Source organism: Arachis ipaensis, chromosome B4 (assembly GCF_059453495.1).
Source record: "Arachis ipaensis isolate K30076 ecotype BB chromosome B4, ASM5945349v1, whole genome shotgun sequence".
In the NCBI taxonomy this organism is placed as follows: domain Eukaryota; kingdom Viridiplantae; phylum Streptophyta; class Magnoliopsida; order Fabales; family Fabaceae; genus Arachis; species Arachis ipaensis.
This window is the reverse complement of record NC_142439.1, coordinates 4,639,911-4,662,056: the sequence shown is the minus strand read 5'-3', so window position 1 is coordinate 4,662,056 and position 22,146 is coordinate 4,639,911. Positions and strand designations below refer to the sequence as shown.

The 22,146-nt window shown below is 31.2% G+C and overlaps 3 protein-coding genes across 3 annotated transcripts; all 3 read right to left on the bottom strand.

The window, feature by feature from the left end:
* Positions 1 to 239: 239 nt before the first annotated feature.
* BMY3 (beta-amylase 3) lies at positions 240 to 3,039 on the bottom strand. The gene is made up of 3 exons (XM_016341833.3): positions 2,570 to 3,039; positions 1,483 to 1,965; positions 240 to 1,384 (listed from the first exon to the last, which is right to left on the bottom strand). Exons 1-3 carry the CDS (start codon positions 2,801 to 2,803, stop codon positions 500 to 502), a joined length of 1,602 nt encoding a protein of 533 aa, XP_016197319.1. The 5' UTR covers positions 2,804 to 3,039; the 3' UTR covers positions 240 to 499.
* Positions 3,040 to 13,403: 10,364 nt separating this feature from the next.
* On the bottom strand, positions 13,404 to 14,580 carry LOC110262399 (uncharacterized). The gene is made up of 2 exons (XM_088485703.1): positions 14,373 to 14,580; positions 13,404 to 14,200 (listed from the first exon to the last, which is right to left on the bottom strand). The coding sequence occupies exons 1-2, from the start codon at positions 14,486 to 14,488 to the stop codon at positions 13,933 to 13,935; spliced, it is 384 nt and encodes a 127-aa protein (XP_088341829.1). The 5' UTR covers positions 14,489 to 14,580; the 3' UTR covers positions 13,404 to 13,932.
* Positions 14,581 to 15,534: 954 nt separating this feature from the next.
* Positions 15,535 to 20,190, bottom strand: LOC107638516 (putative serine/threonine-protein kinase At1g54610). Its single transcript, XM_088483914.1, has 8 exons — positions 19,923 to 20,190; positions 19,065 to 19,595; positions 18,390 to 18,674; positions 17,961 to 18,278; positions 17,552 to 17,779; positions 17,047 to 17,147; positions 16,479 to 16,596; positions 15,535 to 16,079 (listed from the first exon to the last, which is right to left on the bottom strand). Exons 2-8 carry the CDS (start codon positions 19,413 to 19,415, stop codon positions 15,828 to 15,830), a joined length of 1,653 nt encoding a protein of 550 aa, XP_088340040.1. The 5' UTR covers positions 19,416 to 19,595; positions 19,923 to 20,190; the 3' UTR covers positions 15,535 to 15,827.
* Positions 20,191 to 22,146: the final 1,956 nt, after the last annotated feature.

Sequence of the window (22,146 nt, the reverse complement as noted above, 5' to 3'; positions counted from 1 at the left end):
GACCTTAAATTTAAGTCTAATTCATTGGATAACATTGCCATGTCATGGCTATCACAAGTGCTTCTCCCTTCTTTATAAAAGTATTGCTCCCTCCTCACCTTCCCAGTAGAGCAATGTTATTTGAATCCCCAAAAATACATCCAACAAAATGTTGAGGTGAAAAAAGATTTTGTATCAGAGTGAAGATCACATCAAAATCAAACACACTATGAATGAGAGAGAGAAAGTAACCACATTAGTGAAGATAAAGTACTACTTCTACCATATAAAATGTTTTTAAGCTAAATAATAATATATTGACTAGCAAGGTCATTTGCCATTCACCTTGACTATTTTACAAGACACATAATTGTGACGGAACTAGGCTTGTTGAGGTTATAAATAAATAGGCAACCTCACTCACTCATCTTACAAAATAAGCTGTCCTCAAATCTGTTGCAGGAATAATAAATTGGTATATATACATGAGAATATCAACATCACAAAGTAACAATAATGCTTAGGCTGCTTGCATGCTAACGCTTGATTCTTGGCTCGTAATCATAGATTGAGTGCCTTCTTCTTCTCCCGCAATTGGTAGATCATCAGAGTGCAGTTCCAGTTGATTAAGGCTCCTCACAAATTCAGTGAATGATGGAAAATGATCTGGAGAAAAGAAATATGCTCCCATTCTTTGATATGTGAACAAGTCCAATACATTATCTCCACCTAAATTCTTCTTGATTTGTTCAAAACCTCCCAGAACTACAGACTCGGATGAATTCTGACCGGAAACTTGCACGCCATGCTTTTTGCAAGCTGCCATGATTTGTGCAAGAAGCAACTCAGGGCTTGAATGGGTTTCATTTGGCTGGTATGCATCGGACAGGTCCATTCCAGGTAGTATCATTTTGCATGAGTTCCTAGCAAACAACTCGGCCACTGGCTCATACCCATCCCCCTTAGCCGTGTTATAGAACCCTGCTGTTAGCTCGGAAGGATGGGATCTAGTTCCATACCAAGAGTGCATAAGAGGGACTTTTCCATATACTGTCACTCCAGTGTCGCCAAAAGTCGAAGAAGCTAATGAAAGAATGCTATCTCCATGAGCCATAAGCTGTTTGGAATACCATGAAAGAAAGAAGTCCCCATATGGAGACTCCCAAGAAGCCCCATCCATGAAGAAACCGGAGAACGGTGGCTGATCATAGGTAGGGGCATCATGGGGGCCACCAAGCCCCCATAGAGGATTTCCAGATGCTTCAGCATGCTGCTTGAGAATGCTGAGCATGTTTTGGTCATAACACTGGAACTCCCCAACTCCTTGAGTTTTACCATCACTTGAGAGATGATGGTGAGATGGATAACGTAGCTCGCCATCTGGTCCTAAACCCATCGATATGCCCTGCAATATTTAAAGATATTGATTACAACCTTGTCACCATACATACTAATCTTAAATTGGATATTTGATCACATAGTTGTTGGATCCAAAAGTCTTACCGTAATTGTAGAGCCCATGAAGGAAGAGAACGAAGACTTGAAGCTCTCGCAGAAATTCTGATACACTTGAATTGGAGTCTTCCCATCAAGAACAGGAAGAGTATCAACTGCCAGCGACAGGCACTCTTTGTAATGCTGTCCTGACCGATCCTTGAAGTAAATATTGGGTTGAGACTCGCCAATCCGGGTAACCCAATTGGGCAAGGGGATATTGGGTTTTGTAGATCCATGAAAGCAAAGTGTCACATGGAGCTTAAGACCCACCTTCTGAACCATCTCAGCAATAGCAAGATAGCCAGACCAGTCATATTTTCCTGCAGCATCTTTCTCAACAATTCCCCACCAAACAGGGAGCTCAACACCTTCAACTCCTAATAACTTCAAAGCTTTTAAACCAGCTGCAATTGCTCTAGCATGGTTTAGTGAATTGCAGTCTTTAGAAACTGCATCTAAAGGCAGACCCACAAATAATCTTACACCATCCTGCATCATATTATCTAAGCCATGTCAGTTTCTTTTTAATCCTTGACCTTGAACATCATATAACAACACCTAATGCATTTAGTTTGACCCAACATGTAACATGAGATTTGAAATGATGCAAACGAATCATATCAAGAACTTCAACAATATATTATACAGGGATAGCTCTACTGATTAGCATAAAATCCAGATGAAGAGAGAATATCTTATCCACATTTAGCCCTTACAAAACACTCTAGTCTTCGATTCTCATGGTTTTCAGTTTTCATTAATAAAAAAATCTAGGTTAATGTAAGAAAACCATACCCATCCAAATAAAATAACATAAAATACTAATTTGTGTTGACTTATTAAGTTATTATTCATCTAGCTGGGTGGCTGATGTTGTTGAATAATTCAACACAAATATTTACATACTCTGAATTTAATTCAAAGCTAACAATATATAGAAAAATCAGGTCAAAACAAGAACAACACAGAACTATTTAATTAATTAAAAGCTTCTTCCTTGGTTAAACCCAAATAAAAATCCCATTTTTCCACACAAGATTCTCACCAACCAAAAACAGAACCCAGCATGCAAATCAAAACAGAAAAAACTTACCGATTTGGATCTTCTACCAGCACCAGAATGCTTCTCCGCTTGAACAGGTTCAGACTGAAGAGCTCTCAGAGTGAATCTTATCCCAGCTTTCTTCCACCTAATATTTTTCCCGAAACAAACCCTATCATTCGAAACCCTAAAACCATCCTTCAAATTAATAAAACCCAGCTCCCTATTTCCCAATTCGGGCATTCCCAATTTAGCTTGGGAGCTCCCAATCACCGAAATCTCCATGATCAACAGCAAAAACCCTAGTAATAATCACACCGAACGAAATATACCGTAATAAAAATGAATCAGAAAAATCCACTTGAAATTTCCGAGATAATTAACACAGGAAATGAAGTATCTGAATGAAAGAAGAGATTTTGAAAATGGATAAAGAAGAATTGGGGGTAACATCATATATAAAGGTGTGGAACTCGCACACGCGCTTTTTCTTTGAAACCGGTAAACGTGAGACAAAAGCTGGCGTAAGAATGTGCCACGTGTCCCTTTCATAGGAAACCAAAATTGAACCGCATAATTATAATACTGTTGTTATTTTTTTCCCTAAAGAAAGAAAATTATGAATATTAAGAACCAAACAATAATAAATTAATTAATATTATAATAATATAATACAGTAGAGAATAAAAAAATTGCGTGGTCGGCACTAGCTATTGGCCAATTCATGAGTTGGACACATGGCTGGATTATCCAAAATTATTAACCTAATTAAATTGTTATATTCTATTTAAAAAAAAAACAAATTTGATATATGTTTAACAAATTGTTAACAAGTATTTTAAGAGTATTAGTTAAGATGATTAATAGAAATAGTAGTTTTGTAAAAAATAGTTGAGCTTTTTTTGTAAATGTAATATGTTTATCAAAAAAAATAGAATTTTTAACAATAATAACCTTGTCTTAATTAATATCCTAAAAGTAGTTATTTAGCAAAAAAAAATATTTTTAATTATGTAATCATAAACAGAAGCTGGTGTCCATGCTGCTTACGAGGATAGATTCCGATCCAGTCCCATGAATCTTATCAGTTATCCCATAATTGCAATTTGCATACTTTATCCAAAAGAATAATGTTACTTTGTTTACGGTAACTGAATAACTGAATATCACAAATGTGGAAGGAAATAATAAAAATAGAATAACGCCTAGGGTTAGCAACACTACCGAATCTGCAGGTATTCATTCCGCTCCTATTCATAGTAATTATCTATTTTGAGGGCGCGAATTTTGTGTGAGACGGAATTTTGAATGAGATGGGATTGGATTTAGGTAATACCCATTCCTAGTCGTTCTAGTATATATATAATATATGTAAAATAATTAATGATATTATATTATATTTAAATTTTTATTTTAATTTATGTTATATATGTGATGGTTATATAAATTTTAAAATTTAATTTTATTTATTAGATCTTAATAATTATAACGGCAGATAATAATAAAACGAGTTAAAGTTCAACTTTTTACTATTCGCATGTAAAAATGGGTCGGATCTATGCAGATTATTGTAGGACAGAGTCACAGAGTTGGATGTAGGACCAAAACCAGCCCAAATCCATCCTATTGCCACCCTAATAACGTGACAAATAAAAATATAAAAATTTATATTTTAAATAGATTAGTCTCTAAAAAATATTAATAAAATTTTTTAAAATAATAGATGTAAACTCATTATTTTTAAATTAGTTTCCATATTTATAGTAAAAAATCTTAATTTAAACTAATTTATCTATATTATTGTAAAAAAATTTATTAATATTTTTTTAAAATTAATCTATCTAAAATATAAATTTTTAAAAATTTATTTATTCCTTTAAACATAAAAATAAGATTGATAATGAATATAGAGTTAACGCCTAATGTTTTATTTCACATTGGATTCATGCAATTAACTCCACTATCCCTAACAATTATAACAAATTTAAGCCAATAAATAATAGCTCAAATGACATATTTTTCTCATACTCAATTAAGAGGTTGCGATTCAAATCTCTTATCTTTGGTAAAAAAAAATATATATATATAACAAATTTAAAAATCCTAACAAAATAAAATTTTTTCGGTGACTTAACAAAACGAAGTTTAATTATTGTTAATGTTGTACTTAGGGTAGCTAATAAAAGTTGGGGCATATTTGCTTTCTGTTTTATTTTGGTATTAAATCAAAACAAAAAACTGATTTGTTGTCTTGACCTCCTTTTCCTTTTACAACTTTTAAAAATAGAAAAAATTTAAAATTGAAACTAAAGGTTCCTTATTTTACCAATTACAAACAAATCTTATCTACAAATTAACAAATCAAAATTTACAAAATACTGAAATAGTCGTACTATATATTACTCTTAACTCTAGTTGGATAGACTTTCTTATCAAACATTAAAAATCCACCACAAAAATGTTGTAACAGTGAGTGTACACCCTCATTATCCTATCCAAATCTAATAGACTATATTGCACATTTAACTGTTGATTGAATTATTGGTTTAACAATTTGTACAAATTTTTATTACAACCATGTTTTGAATATATTAAAGGAAATTTTTTAAGTGTATCGTTGTATTGGTGTTTCAGTTATTTTTAACCGTTGATCTTAATTATAAAAAATATATATAATATATATATATAATTAATATCAACAGTTAAAAATCACGGATACACCGATATGACGGTATACTTGAAAATCTTTCAATATTAAAAAAGTTATACAAATATATAGTCATATATCCTAATACAGTACAATAAGATTATTATTAATAAATTTTTTTTAATAAATACAGAATAAATATATTAAAAACTTAAATTTTTTTTATTTTTAATATAATTTTTTAAATTTATAATCTTTAACATGTATTTTTAAAGTATATATTAATTAAATTTTATTAAAAATTAGCAACTAAATTTTTACGTACTTTTGTTCATATTTTTATTATAAATATAAATTTAATTTGTTCATATTATTTATATAGCATTATTATAATTTGTGTAGGCAAATCCCATAAATATAGGGAGAATGCAAGTGGCATATATGGCTACTCGGCTAGTAGTAGATAATGAAAATTAAAGTTGAAAAGTAATAATATATAATAATACTAGTGAAAAACTCTTTTAAATAAGTTGATAAAATAAAAAGGCAAAATTGTAATTATAATTAATTTATAATTTTAATTATACATAAAATTAAAACATTACTTTCTTATTTTATAAATAATTTCGCTAAGTCCACACCTATAATAAATATCGTTTTAATATTAGTATTTTTCAACAAGCAAATACATGAATTTTTTTATTTATAAAATAAAAAAATTTATTATTTCTTCCCACGTAATTTTTGGACTTTAATTCTTCAAATACGATTTTTTTTTTTTTTGCATTTAAATAAGTTCGTCAGACCCGGCAAGCTCTATAAAAATTGGCAAGTTCGCCTAATCTCCCGGCGAACTCCCTTTTAAGTTTTTTCAATTTTGCGTTTTTAATCAATTATCATCGTCTCTAAATAGTATATAGATCTATAAACAATATATAGGAATACACAAAAATACACAGACAACAAGCATGACTTTTTCAATGATTTTAAATTATAAATTAAAAATAAAAAGCTATATTTAACAATGGCAACTATTATTATCGTCTCTAAAAATACATAAATACACCGAAATAACCGAATAAGCCATATTTAACAAAAAAATTTTAATTATAAATTAAAAAAATAACTATTTCCCAAACAATTTATATACATAATTAATTAACAGCAACTATTTAGTTTATGATTTTTTTTTTAACAAATTTTTATATTAGAAAAATTTGATCCTATGGTACTATGCATGTAGCTAGGTGGGGGAGGGTGTGTATGAAAACAAAGGGACAGAAGAGAAGGCGTTGGTGTTTGGGTTCACGGATTGAATGATAGGTTGTGGATTAACATGCCACGTGGACCATAGATATGCTTCTTTGGTTGCTGCTGCGTCTGTGCTGACTCACACTCCCTTTTTATGTGCTGTGTGTTGTGTGGTGTGCCATCAGATTTTGATTCAATTCATTGGTCTATGTGGATCTCTCTTTTTTTTTTTTAATAAAGTAACCTACACATCCAAATTTTTTTATAAATTAAATCTAATTAAATTAAATAATAAAATTTAAAATAATATTAATTATAATTAATTTTTATTATATTAAATTAATTTAATTAAACTTAATTAATAAAAAAAATTTGTATGTATAACATTATTCTTCTCTATCATTTGTCTAGGTTCTCTTTTTGGAATCTCTCTGACTCTTCTATGACTAGGATCAAACCATGCACTTTTATTTCTTGGATAACAAAAACTAAAAGCTCCTTCCCTTTACACAAAACTCCTGATAAAATTTTTATATTTTATTGCTACACCATATCAACATATATGAGAGAAATCTTTTATGTGGACCTTGCTTGTCTTGCCAAGTTTGCCATGTTCAAAATCCAAACATTTTTAATCTTAGTTTAGTGGTTATGATCTTTGTTTTAAATAGATACACTTGGATTCAAAATTTGTCTTAGTTAAGTAATGGATAAAAAAAATTTATTATTAGGTGTGTAAATATGTAATATATTATAATGCTTAAAATGAAAAATTGTCTAACTCATTATCTAATAAGAAAAATCCAAAATTTTATATTTTATTTTTGTGGATAATTAAAGTGATTTTTAATGGAAGATTTATAGCTCTAAAGTGGTAAGAGATTGAAACCATGTTGACAGAATTAATTAATCTTTTTAATTAGTATGTTAGGTTGCTGCTATCTACTACTAATTGTTGCTTAGAAGTTATTATTATGGAGTTCATGCTTCCAAGTATTTGACAAAGTGTTATTGTTGTGCAAGGTTTACTCTGTCTTGTTCTTTTTATTTTCCAAAGAATTTTATTATTTGTGAAAAGGAATTTGAATTATAATAGCCGGAAAAATTGAAGAGTTTATTGTCATTTTGTGGCCACCCGAAATTGATTAAAACCAACTTTGAGCATTGAAGGCGTTATGGACTGGTGAATCAATGTTCTGGCCACATGATAAACACGTTGCTTCTAGTAGATTTATGTTTTAATCTCTTAAATTCCTAAATCGTAATAATTTTTCAGTGTAAAAAGTATACTTTTTAATCTTTAAAATTTGTTAAAAATTTTAAAAATAATTATAAATTTTATTTTATTTAATTTTATCTAAAAAATTTTCGATTTACATTAAATATATTTCTGTCAATTAATTTTTAAAAAAATTAGGATTAATTCAGTAACAATTTTATAAGAATAACCATCAACACAAGCAAACTAGAGATAATTGTTATGCATTATTGCTGAATTAGTCTTAAATTTTTAAAAAATTTAAGTGTCGGGGATATATTTGATTTAAATAGAAAACTTTAGGAATAAAATCGAAACAAAATAAAATTTTAGAGATATTTCTAAAACTTTTGACAAATTTTAAGAATAAAAAATATACTTCACCATAATCTTTAATTTTATAAATTAAACTTATTGTATTCTTAGTTAAAAAAACATGAATAATTTAACAAGTAATAGTAGTCTAGAAATTCATAAGCAACTTTGAGCCGGATCTGATGGTTTATTTTTCTTAAAAAATTATTTATATATGGTATTAATTTTAATAAAAATATATACAAATACTAAAAATTAACTGCTAAATATGTATATTTGTATGTAATTTACGAGTAATTTTTTTCTATAGAATAATATTAACTATTAAAATAATTAAACTTTCTAATAGTGGAAAATAACCAGATTTTTTATATGAATAAAAAAATCCTCCATTATGTAATTATGAGTATTAATCTAATTTGATTAGTGTATGATCATAAATATGAATCATGTTTCATTATATTGTTTATAAAAATTAATTATAAATATGAATTTAGTTTTGTTATATTGTTTATGAAAGTTGATTAAAATATGATGATTGTAGTAGATAGATAATTGATTTTTGGTATCCATATAATATGGTGAATTTTTTAAGGAGTAGTTACAAACAAAAAAAAAAATAAAGAAGAAAATTTCCACAAGTAATTATTTTTCAAACCCAATGATTGAAGCTTGAATTAATTGCTCATGTCAATTCCTCTTTGAAATCCCAGTTGATTAGCATCTTCCCAGAAAATTATTGAGAAACATGTAAATTGACAAGAATGAAACACATATTTTGTTGTTATTATAATTGTAGAAGAGAGATTACTAACATACCTCTTAACATCATTATTGCACTAATAAAGTAAAAGTTATTATAAAATAAAGTATTGTTTTTTGATAATTAATTAATAGTCTGGGACTATGTTTTTGTTCTTTTAAATAAAAGGGTAACCTTACTATTTTATTTAGACTAAAATTTAGTTAAGTGAAGTTCCGTTTAATTAAATTAATTTTTTATGTACACTTTCAACCAAACAATTTTTTTAGGAGTTAACCTCAAAGTGAATTTTGATATTGACGTCGGTCTTTCAAATTTTAATAACAACAGTTATGTATATTTTTGAGATTAGCAAGAATGTATTACGTTAGTTTCTAACCTATTTTTCATAAATAGCATGTTGATAGAGTGACGGATCCAAAAAATTTTGATAGTAAAGACAAAATATATATAATATTATAATAATTTTTATAATAAAAATATTATATTTACATAAAAAATTAGCTATCAAATTATCTATTATAAATTTGTGTATAAATACATATATCATTTAACTTATTTTTAATATATATTTTGTATTTCAAAATTTATATTTTAAGATTTGTTCTGTACAAGTGATTATTTTATGTATACGTAACATAATTGTTGTTATAATTATATTTTGTTATTGTAAAATATGATTAGGTTTTAAAATATCTAATTACAAATTAAAATATTTAATTTTTTATATTTCATATTTTGAAACCTTGACAATATAATTAAAATGTCTTTTTTTTGTATATGTCGTTAAACAATTATTTAAAACTCAACTTTCATACAAATTAGCTCTTAATGATATTCATAGTTAAAAAAGTTCATTCGATTAGTGTAGTTATTATGAAAAAAACTAAAGCTAATTTTAAAAGAAGAAACATAAATGTATAGATAATATTCTTTTGAGTCAATCTCTAAGAAAGAATACGAATCTTATTTAAATTTGAAAATTAATCATTATAATGGACATATCTAATATGAAGTTTTCAAATTGGCTATCAAGTGTCGAAAGTTGAATAAAAAATTATTGTGGGGTCAAATTTAATAATTTAGTGGGGGCAAATAAATATTATTATTATATACTACTCAATAAAATTTCAAATTGTAGTGGAGACGCTTGCCTCCACACCCACATGAATGGATCCGTCTCTGTACTAATGTGATTTGATGATGTGAATCGTTAATGACACGTGCTATTTCATGATTTGACAAATAATAACGAATTGATCAATGATATGGGATATGTTGATGTAGACAATTATTCTGTCACGTATTATAATATTATTTGACTATATATTATTTTATGATATGTGTCACAATATTATTTGTCCATGTATAATTTACTGTATCATTATCGCAGATATACTAAATTGGTCTAGTTTATTTGCACATAACCAATTTTAGGTAGGACTCATAATAATGGTTATGTTATTTAATAAAAAAAATTATATAATTGATTAAAAAAATGCATATTGTTGAAGCCTAAAATTTACGTATTTTATAGAAATTGAAAAAATAAAAAATATGTATTTTGATTATTGATTTTTTGTTAAAAATACGTATTTTTTTATTAAAATAAAAAAATATGTTTAATCAATCATATAATTTTTTTTAAAAAAATAACATACTTATATATTATAAAATTTATCAATATTAAATTATTGTAAAAAGTTATATAATTAAAACTAAAAACTTAAAAATATATTATAAAAGTACTTGTATTTAAACAATATGTGAAAAAATAGAATTGAAATTAGTACATCTAAAGATATTGAGAATTTTAAATTTACAAAAAAAAATAGAAAAAACTGGTGAAGGAACTAATTTGATATACCATATTCAATTTCATAGATTAAAATGAGTCACTTAATACAAAATCAAAAACTAATTTGGTATATTTATAATGATGACATGTGAACGAACAATATTGTGACACGTGGCACAAACTGACATATGGCCAAATAATATCATGATGAGGTAAATACCAAATCGATACCCGAAAGATTTTAGCGCTAACAAAATAGTACCTGACTTTTGTTATTGACAAAATAGTCCTTAAATGATTTTAAAATTTGACAAGCGTGTCCCTAAGCTCGCCAGAACACATTTCCGACGAGAAGGATGCTGAGGTGGCCATCGAAAAATTCAAGGTGAAATTTTTAATTAATTAATTAATTAATCAATCAATCAAACCTGAAAAGTCTAAGATCCCCCTTTCTGTACCCTGATCCCCCCCTCCCTTCCTCCTCTGAATCCTAACCTCCGCCCTCTCCAATGCACTCTCTCACTCATGAGTTGCCGTAAACTTAGAAATCCTCTTGAACCCTAATCTAGCAAAAGATCCTCCCTCCCTATCACACTCTCACTTTTTCAATCATGAATTGTTCCAAATTTGTAGGTTAATTTACAATTCAAAAAGATTAATAACAATAAATCTTAGAAAAATACAAACAGATTCATGTACAATAATAAAAATAAAATAAAATAAAATAAAGCTCAACACAAACACCACAGAAACAAGAGGCAGATTTAGACCAGGTCAGAAGAATAAGAGACAAAGGAGGCACGACACGGTGGAGTTAAAACGGAACACAGACAGAGGAGGTAGGATAGCGACTGACAGCGAGCAGCTACGAGCGGCGACTGGTGGTGGGACAGCGAGCAGAGGTGACAGAAACGAGGCCGATGAGTAAGACGCTGCTGTTATGTGTGTCTGTTCTTATGTTTGACCACAAGAAGGGAAGCGAGCCACTGTGAAGCACATACCTACGAGGTGATATTGATGAGATAACAGTGAAGGTGCAGGGACGACGGAGAGTGGGTTTAGGCAAGGCGACAGCGGTAAAGGCGCACAGACGACGTGACGCCGACGGAGTAGGAGACAAATGACAAGGAGTTGGCTGACGCAGAAGAGCCGATGACGAGATGGCGACCGTGCGGTTTCAGTGACAACGACTCTGTGAGACTGAGAAGGTTGAGCTCTACTGTCGTTTTGGGAGAGTGCATTGAGAGTGTGAGAGAGTGCGTTGCGGAAGGGGGATTAGGGTTCAAAGGGGGAAGGGAGGGAGATTAGGATTAAGGGAGATTGGGGGGGGGGGATTAGATTCTGGATAATTAATTAATTAAAAATTTTACCTTGAATTTTTCGGTGGCCACCTCAGCAGCCTTCTCATCAGAAATGTGCTCCGGCAAACTTAGGGACACACTTGTCAAATTTTAAAATCATTTAAGGACTATTTTGTCAATAACAAAAGTCAGGTATTATTTTGTCAGCGTCAAAATCTTTCGGATACTGACTTAGTATTTACCTCTATTATGACACTTGACACAACCGTTCATATCAGTATGCCGCGTGTAACTGAACGACTCGTCATCATACTATCACACGTGGCCAAAACATAAAGTGATATGTGTCACTAATGGTCTACATCAGCAAGTCATTAACGAAAAATGGATCAAGAACTAACGTAATACTCTTTTACCAATTTCATGGATGTAATAGGTGCAATTAAAATCTCATAGATAATTTTGATACATGGCGCCAATCTCAAAGACTACTTTAGAACTTAACTCTTTTTTTAAGAAAGAAAACAACATTTAAGAAAATAAAAGATTAGTGACTAGAATGTTTTTTTTTTTTTGTGTTTACCCAAACGGTATTCCCCAACCCGACAGATTAAGGACTAATCTGTCGCAGATCTAAGCTCTATTTAAGGATCTGCCGCTGGCCAATGAGTCGTTGCATGCACAAGACAGGATTCAAACTCTCGACACTTGCTTAAGCAGACGAGTGAACTGACCACTCGACCAATCCAAGTTGGTTTAGTGACTAGAATATTAACATTTATCAAGTAAGCTATAATTTCATCGAACTTATTTAAAGTTTTTCTAATTTTTTTTTTGTTTCTCACCATATCTTTTAGTTTGACAGATTAAAATTTAATTCGTTACGATTTTAAATTCTATTTAAAAATTTATCTTTGATCAATAAATTATTATATACACAAAATAAAATTTAAATTTAAATATTTATTTAAATAAATTAATAAATTAATTACTAAACTAATTCAAATTTATTTTTAGGCTAATATTTTGACATTTCAATTTCTTACACGACGTAAAGTGTCCATTGAATAATAAAATGACCCTGAAAATCATAAGAAATACGTGGTGCATGTGGATATGCATTCATTGGGACAACACCGCAAAATAATTGACCCAATTCAATCATTCAAATGTGACTATGACCTGTACTTGTCCACACGATAATATTATTTTATCTTTATTTTTTTATTTTTTTATAATAAAATATCTGAATGATGGATTGATTTTTATATTTTACTCTTCTATTGTTTTTTAATTAAAAGAAAAAGCACTACTTTATTTCCAGTTTCTACTTTCTACCACCCATCGCTTTCTAAGCTCTATTTGCCATACCAATTAAATGGAAAAATTAATTACCTTGCATTATTTCTAATCAATGTGCGTAAAACAATTTGTTTTAGTTATCAAAACAACTGTGCGTGTGCTCCTACGTCATAAATACGTTTTTAATTTGTTAGTCGTCGAAGAAATATTTGAATATCTTAACTAAAGTCAAGAAATTGCAATGACATAATTTAGATACAATCACATGCAAAGTTATATATTATCTTCGTATGCTAATAATGCTAATAATCATCTAAACAATAACATAAAACAAGCATTAGACTAGGGGTTTTCTCATGGCAATGTAATCACCATAATTTGGTTACATCATTAAGCTCTTTGGTCTAAAATTATTATTATTTAAAATGTAGAAACATTTATATTTAGAGAAAAGGATAAATAGGTCCCTGACCATTAAAAAATACTTTTAAATCTCTGGCCTTCACAAAACTTGGACTTATCAGTCCCTGACGGAGACATTTGGATGGATCAGTCCCTGACGGAGGCATTTGGACGGAGAGACTGATCCGTCCAAATTTTGTGAAGGTCAGAAACTTAAAAGTATTTTTCAATGGTAAAAAACGAAAATGTCCGCGGGACAAAAAGTCAGGGACCTATTTGTCCTTTTCTCTTGTATTTATTCTTTCTTTGAGCCGTTTTTTTTTTGGACAAGGAGCTGTTGGTTATAAGTTATGATGGACCGCCAAAAAATTACTTCCTTAATAAGGAGGTGGGCCAATAGGACCAGGAAGCCCGGGAGGAGCATATGGGCCTGAAGGACCAGGAGGCCCATAAGGATTTGGAGGAGCAGGAGAAAAATCAGGGCCAGGAGGTCCGGGTGGTGGCGGTGTAGGTACAGGTGGCGCCGGTGGAGGGGGAGGTGGAGGTGGAGGCGGAGCTAGCAGCGGAGTCTGCGGGGGAGGTGGCGATTCAGCTGGCCCACCAAAACACTCTTGTAGCAAGCAACAACAGCAAACTATGTAGAAACTGTGTCAAAAATTGGAAACATTGTGGAAAATAATGTTCAATAATTTCCACTTTCATAAATCATAATCATAGTAGTATATTCTAATTTTCTTTAAAGTTCTATCTAAATCATCATTTATAGATTAGATATTGACTAATGCTAATTAAAGCAAGAAGGAAAAATGTTACATACCAAGAAGATATGGCACTACATAGCCCATTGAAGAAGTTGCCAAGTACGGATAGTGGGCCGGGAAAGCCCGGAGGCCCAGGCCCTCCAGGAGGAAGTGGAGGTCCTTGGGGCCTCATCCTTAGGGTATAACTCGATTATTGCACTCTCCAACTCCAGTGAGAACAAAACATATATAAGATATGGGTGCACCAAATAATTGAATGGTTGATAAGACCAAAATTAGTACTTGGGATTCTCTATAGATGCCACGTGTCCTACAATACACAAACCTAAAAAGCTTAAATATAAAGAGGTTTGGAATCTAACTATCAAACTCAACAACAGATTTTCTTCAATCTACCCTTCTTTATAATACTTAGGGAGAGACCATAAATGTTGGTACATTTTTATTTTAATGATGAACTAGAAATAGCACCAAAATTTGAGATGGAGAAGTTTGTTTTATTCATCATTGGAAAGATATTGTGTACCTATAAAAATTGGGAAGATTTTCAAGTGTACCGTCGTATCGATATATCAGTGATTTTTAACCGTTGATCTTAATTATATATATTATATATATTTTTTATAATTAAAATCAACGGTTAAAAATCACTGAAACACTAAAACGACGGCACCCTTGAAAATTTTCCTAAAAATTGATGTAGAATGGTAACTCAAATTGGTCCTAGACACCCTTGTATCACTTGAATTGAGCACATTGATTTGACCATATGAAAACCCCACCAAAAAAAAGAGTTAAAGAAGAAGAATGAAGGAGAGAGAGTGATCAAAAAGAAGGAAAAATAAAGTAAAATTGACCACGGTTTAGATCCCAATGTAACACTTTATTTTCTCCCATGCAAGGTGATTGTAATAGGTTGAGTGATGATTAAGATAGATAAATTACTTTCAAATAAAGAAAAAAAATGTTTATTATGTCACTTTCACTTTGTCATGTTGAATTTTGATATAAGCTCCACTTTAACATGCTAACTCTTAGTTTCTACTCCAAGGTGCAGAGGAAAATAATGGAAAACATTCATTCATTCATATTTAGAAATAACAGAGCTTGAAAACTATGTATTAAGTACTGCACAATTCACATGATTCTGGATAAGCAGAGGTGAAATGAAAAATGAAATGGTTTGAAAAAGTAACAAAATTAGGGAGAAAGGTAAATAGCAGCAAGGTTTCCAAAACCTATTTTATTAGATGTTCATCTAACCTAATTAAGCTTTTAAAACTTAAAGGGGGAAAAAATTAATAATAAATAATAATAATATTAGTAAGATATACAAGATAGAGAATAAACCTCTGATCTAGTGGCTTTGTTACCAACTTCATGGATACTCCTAAAAAATGATTTGGTGTTATACTACAAGAATCTTTCTCTTTGAATCCTCACACAATTGTGTGTTTTGAGTCCTCCTTTGAGATGTTTTTGAGTGTATATGCCGATATGCCTCCGGCCGGTCACCTACCGTGTTTTTTCTTTCTTCTCGGTGCACCACCGCCGGCAGATTCTACCAAGGGGCCAGACCACGTTTGCATGCTTGATTTCGGTTGTGAGAAGTTCGTGGAACTAAACGGAACGTCGGGAGGATCAAATACCGGATCCATGTGATGCGAAGAACCCAATGGATAGCCTAGAGTTCCATCTTGGTGGGGAGGCGGGAACTTCTCACTCTTGCTCTTCGCGTTCGCATGTGTTATCTGTCGCCGTCTCTGTGACAAGGATTAAACTGTTAGAACTGCTATCAAGAACTGGAAGCAACTGATCATCGACGAAATGCGAGTTAGGGACCTAATATTCTCTAGAGAGTTTTCTTCCCATTAGTTCAGTACTAGGTTCCTGAGGTGGTCAAACGAGATCTATATGTAAATGATCTCTCTGTAGACATGACACATGACAGAGCACAATGACGTCGTTTGATTCATGTACCCGACCCCACTTAGTGGGACAAGGCTTTGTTGTTGTTGTTGTTGTTGTAGTTCAGTACTAGGTTCCAGTTTTCACAAACTAAATGAAGCATAAATTCAGAAGTTTCATGTCTATAAGCCAAACAGTGAAAATTAATACTGAGGCAAAATTTTAAAGAGAATGAGATGCCTTATCTGACATACATCAATATTTGCTTGCAATTCAGCATTAGCCTCTGGAACTGGAATTCCCCTGCCAATTCTATCGCGTGGTCGGGATTTCTTGACACCATCAGCATTAGCTTTACCAGCTGCTCTCAATCTACAGTCATGACATATTGAAATTAAATATTGTCATATCTGAATCATCAATTTCTCATCTTTGAAAGAAATATCTTCTACTCGATGAAGTATGAGGAGGAGGTGGAGAGAAAGTAAAGATGGTGAACGATAACTAAATAAACATGTTCCAAGTTCTATACATACATGCTGAGAAACTCCCTCAACTAAGTAAAAGGAAGAAACAAAAGCAAAATAAATAAAATGCAACATGGCAGAAATAGAATTAAAAGATGGATATTTATATGGATGTAAAAAGAAACATAAGCAAAACCGCATCATAACATGATCAAGACATAAATAACATGCAAGCTTTCAGGTTAATTTGTACGAAAACAACGTTTCGTCAGAAATTTGGGAGTTTCACTAAAAAAATTTCAAAATTTTTCTATCACATATCAATGAAATCATGTCAAAAGTGACTTAAGCTAACCTTCTAGCTTCTTCATCACGTAGTTTTGCATCCATCTCCTTGCTGGGAGGATATTTTGGAAGACTTGAGGGATCACAAGCATAAGGTTTTGTTGTAAAGAACTGCAAAAGAGAAGCAAATAATGTCAAACTTGGATCCTTACATTGCTATGATTTTCCCAGGAAAAAAGCAACCCAATTTGTTGATTAAAAGTGTGAACAAAAATAGGTGCTCAGCAGTTCATCCATCAATAAATTCATTTTAACTTTGTTCATGGTCAATTTCAAAATCCAAAAGATGGCAATTCAAAACTCAAATAACAGTTATTAAAAAGCAAAGGAATGTATTTTGTAAGTTGATAGTTGCTAGTAACATGGTATAATCCACTATAAAATTGCTATTTATAGTTATTGCATTAACATATGAATTTTGTTGAATAATTTAAGAATGAAACATCATAGAGAGAGACCAATCAAGCAATTTTAGCAGAAGTGTTAGTCTTCCATAGTCTCAATTATTATCTTACTTCACTATGCAATGCAGCAGTGGCAGTCAGACGCTCTGCTGGATCGATTGCAAGAAGGGTCTCAATAAGTGGAAGGGATGACGGCGGAAAATCTTTAAAAGTATCTGCTATGCACCGCTTGTACGATTGTTGGGGTTTAAAAATTGTTGCATGTGGCAACTTTGATTTTTTCCAATATTCATCAGAAGGAGAACCACATAGCTTAAATATCTTATGTAGCTGTTCCACCTACGAAGCATGAATTGCATATTATATTACCAGCAAAATCTGAAGCGCAAATCACAAAGTCAAGTTGTGAAAGTAGAAAAGCCATGGAGAGCAAAACCTTCTAACATAGATTAGTAAATTACAGACTGCTCTCAAGGTGCAACTACAGAACCCATATAATGTAATAAACAGTAGAGATTACCTCTGTTCGACCAGGCATAATTGGCTTTCCGGCCAACAATTCAGCAAGAATGCAGCCAGCACTCCAAAGGTCCACTCCGACACCATATTCGGTGGCCCCGAGAAGAAGTTCGGGAGGACGATACCATAAAGTCACCACTCTACTGGTCATAGGATGCTTGTGATGAGGATCAAAGAACGATGCTAATCCAAAATCAGCAATTTTAAGAACTCCATCATTGTCAATAAGAAGGTTTGATCCCTTTATATCACGATGCAGCACATGACGGTTGTGACAATGTTCCAGCCCCGAAAATAGTTGCTGCATGTAACATTTAACCTTAACACACACAAATATGATCAGATATTAAAGGCCCACCTTATGAAACCACCAATTAATCATATATTTCAAGCAACAAAAGATGTACTTAGCACTTAAATAAAGTAATACCTGAGGCTCTGTGAACTTAATCGCTGGATTTGTAGCGAGTCCAGCCAAATCATGCACCATGTATTCGAAGACAAGATATAAGCTACATGACATTCTAGAAGTCACTAGACCTTCCAATTTGACGACATTGGGATGATCCAGGCGACGCAGGATCAGAATCTCCCTGGCCATGAATTTCACACTCTCGGGCTCCAAATTGTCGAAACGGACTTTCTTTAGGGCAACAATTTTTCCGGTTAAAGTATCCCTAGCCTTGTAAACATTGCTGTATGTACCTTGCCCAATCTGATTGGAAAAAAATAGTAAGGTGCCAGTGAGAGCAAGTAATGTGATGATTTTTTATTTCATTTTTTTCATATATTACTAATTTTAGGTGTTGCTCTTGATTACATTAACAAAATAATCAAACAACATAAACAATATGGTAATTCATTTGGATTAAAGAATCCCCAACTGCAGGCAAAGAGCAACACATTCATAACATCAACATCCTTCATTTAATGAAATGAACAATGAAGAACATCTAAAAAGAAAAACCACAGATGCTCAAAATTCAAATAGCAAGAAAAACATGACCACCATCATCAAATCAAATCAAATCAAATCAAAATAACAACCAAGCTTCCCACACTTTAACAGAAAACATTAAACTTAAGAAAAATAAAATCCTCTCACCTTATCAAGCTTCTCAAAAGTGTCAGCTCTCCTAGGGGTCAATCCATTGATGGCTTCACCAGCAACCTTGGAAAGCCAAGAGGGCCACCCTGCTGCCACCTGCTCACCATGAACATTGTTTGGTGGATTACTCAGTCTTGGATTTGGTTTTGAAGATCTTCTCCTCTCACCTCTTTGCCTTGAACTCCTCTTCTCTTCTCCACCACCACCACCACCATTCTGAGTCTCAACAACCACTTCTGCTTTTGCTTCCCTCACTTCCTCTCTCCTCTCTCTCCTCTCCGCCGCCGCTTCCCCTTCTGCCGCCGCACCGGACTTTTGTGATGACTGTCTCCCAAACACACACCCCATCTCTCAAAATATCTCCTTTACTCATACCCTCAACTCATTACACACATTTCCACCAAACCCACATTTTTTCCCTCTCATTTTCTCGCCATCCAAAGAAGCTGCTCCACCAGAAACAACACCAACAACCACTCCTCAGCTCTGAGAAAAAACCCTAGTCATGATTCACCCACCACACTGACCCTGGAAGAAAAAAAAATAAAGGAAGCTTGAAATGTGGAAACGCTAATTCAAAAGACCCCAACTTTTGCAGACAAAAGTGAAGGAGCAATGATTTGGAGACACCCCACAAACTTGTGGTGCAGTCAAAGGAAAACAATACCAGTGTTTTTGTGTATTGTGTGTGAGTGAGTGTGAGTGTGTTTTTCTTTTGAAGGTGGGTCTTTTAAAAATTTAATCTTTTTATATTTTTATTATTTTTTTCTGCTTTTGGATTTTGGATATGGAAGAGAATCAAAGTTGAATTGAAACAGTTAAGGGTGAGTTGTGTGGGTGGTCTTAGACTCTTACCAGATTCAAAGATCAGTGAAAAGAAAGAAAGTAATGGTTTTTAGAGAGAGAAAGAGAGAGACAAATGATGTGGGGAGTGGTGGTGGATCTCACTCTCTCTTACTTTTTTTTTTTTTTTTGGTTCCTTCACTCTCTCTCTCTCTCTCTCTCTCTCCCACTATGGTCTTTTACTCTCTTACTTCATTTTTTTTTTCTCTTTTTTTTTTCAGATGAAATGAAAACTGAGTTATTGTTGTTCACTCTAATTGGTACTGTGTGTGCTGCTGTTATCAAGTGAAGAAGCTTCCATGGAAAACCTTAGACTCCAATCAAAGTAATGAGACTGTATACACAAGAATCAGACAAATGCACTATACTACTATTCTGTTTAACTCTTTGTACAATTATATTTATGTTAATCACAATCACTTTTTCATTTTTTTATTTTTTAAATAACCATATTATATATAGAGTTTAATTTTAATTTCTTTTACACAACTTGTACAATCACATTTATTTTTTTTGTTTACGTAATTAATATAAAAAATAATCATTTTTACTGATATGACATTACATAATTTAATAATATGTATAATTATTTTACATTGATAATATATCAAAATTAAATTTTTATATATATATACAAAAAATCAATCATCAAACAAATTATTTATATAAAATATATATTATAATTATGTAAAAAACACGTATATTTTACATAAATATATTATGGTTGTTTTTTTGTGTAAATATAATTTTTTTTTTTAAACTCTTGGTAACAAGTGTTTCAAATTTTTTAAAAAAGTATAAAGTAAATATAATTTTTTTTATGTATTAAATACATTAAAAGAATTTATATTTGCATATTTTTAATCAATATTCTTAAAATATTTTTTAAGAAATTTAAAAAAAAAATGTTACGTACCAAAATAAATATTACTAGATAGTAGATAGGTCATTTTTCTTTTAATTAACCCATCTCTAAATTTTTAAATCAAACATAGCCTATAAATGACCACTACAACTACAAGTGAGGAGGATTCACTTCAATATGATTTCTTTTGCCTCCTAAGTCCTAAGATATTTTTTCTTCTCTTTCCTTTTTCGGTTTCTAATATCAAGGGGTGTTCATGAGTCGGGTGAAACTAGGTTTGATGTGACTCAAATTCGACTCAAAATATATACCGGACTTATTTGTTAGATTCGAACCCGGTCATCGACCCGATAAAACCTATACACTTTCGAGTCACGATTATACCAAGTAAAAACCGGCATTACCTTATTGTAAGCTAGCATGTAAAAATATCCAAATTTTTAAGACTCAAACCATTATTTGACATGATAAAATTCACTTAGAAAAATATCACAAGAACCAACCATTTCCTAAAATTAAAGCACAACCACAATCAATACTGATATTGTCTAATAACACAAAATATTTAAATCAATACAAATAACACAATATTATGCATTAGTCTAGAGTCTTATGCATTTTAAACATAAAACATTAATTTATAGTCTTATAATGACTAATAACACAAAATATTAAGGTTTACAATACTTAAATTCCACATAAGAATAGCCATCATTCATCACTAATAACACAAAATATTAATTATGTATGATGACCGAGCCATCCAGCCGAATTCGGGTGACCCGAACTATGGCGCGAATCCAACCCAAAATAATGACCGGGTCTATTTTTAATACCCTTACCCGGCCTTAGATCCGGTGAAATCACACCAAATTAGTCCATAAAAAATTCGGGATCGGACTGGATCTTCAGGGCGGATGGACCATGAACACCACTACTCATATCTAATGCAAAATGTTGTAAATTTAGTAAATTAACTATCAAATATATTTGCATATGTAAATAATTTTACTATATACTAATAATATTAATTAAAATATGATAACATTTACTTTTTAAACAATTTTATAAAAAAAAATTGACAACACTATTGAGCAAGAATCTCATGTAATAAAAAGTTAGTGGATATGTAATAATCTCTAAATTATAACATAATAACTTAGCTAACTATCTATTTAGGGAGAAGAATGAATATTGGATACGGTAAAAATACAATTGTATTGTTTATACATTAAAAATTAATTATTAATTTGTCATTTCGTATAAACATGTGTGTGTTTTTTTTTTGGTGACTATAGAAATACATATTTGATCTTCTATAAAAAAATATTATACTATTTAATCATTTATCTATTATTATATATAATTATT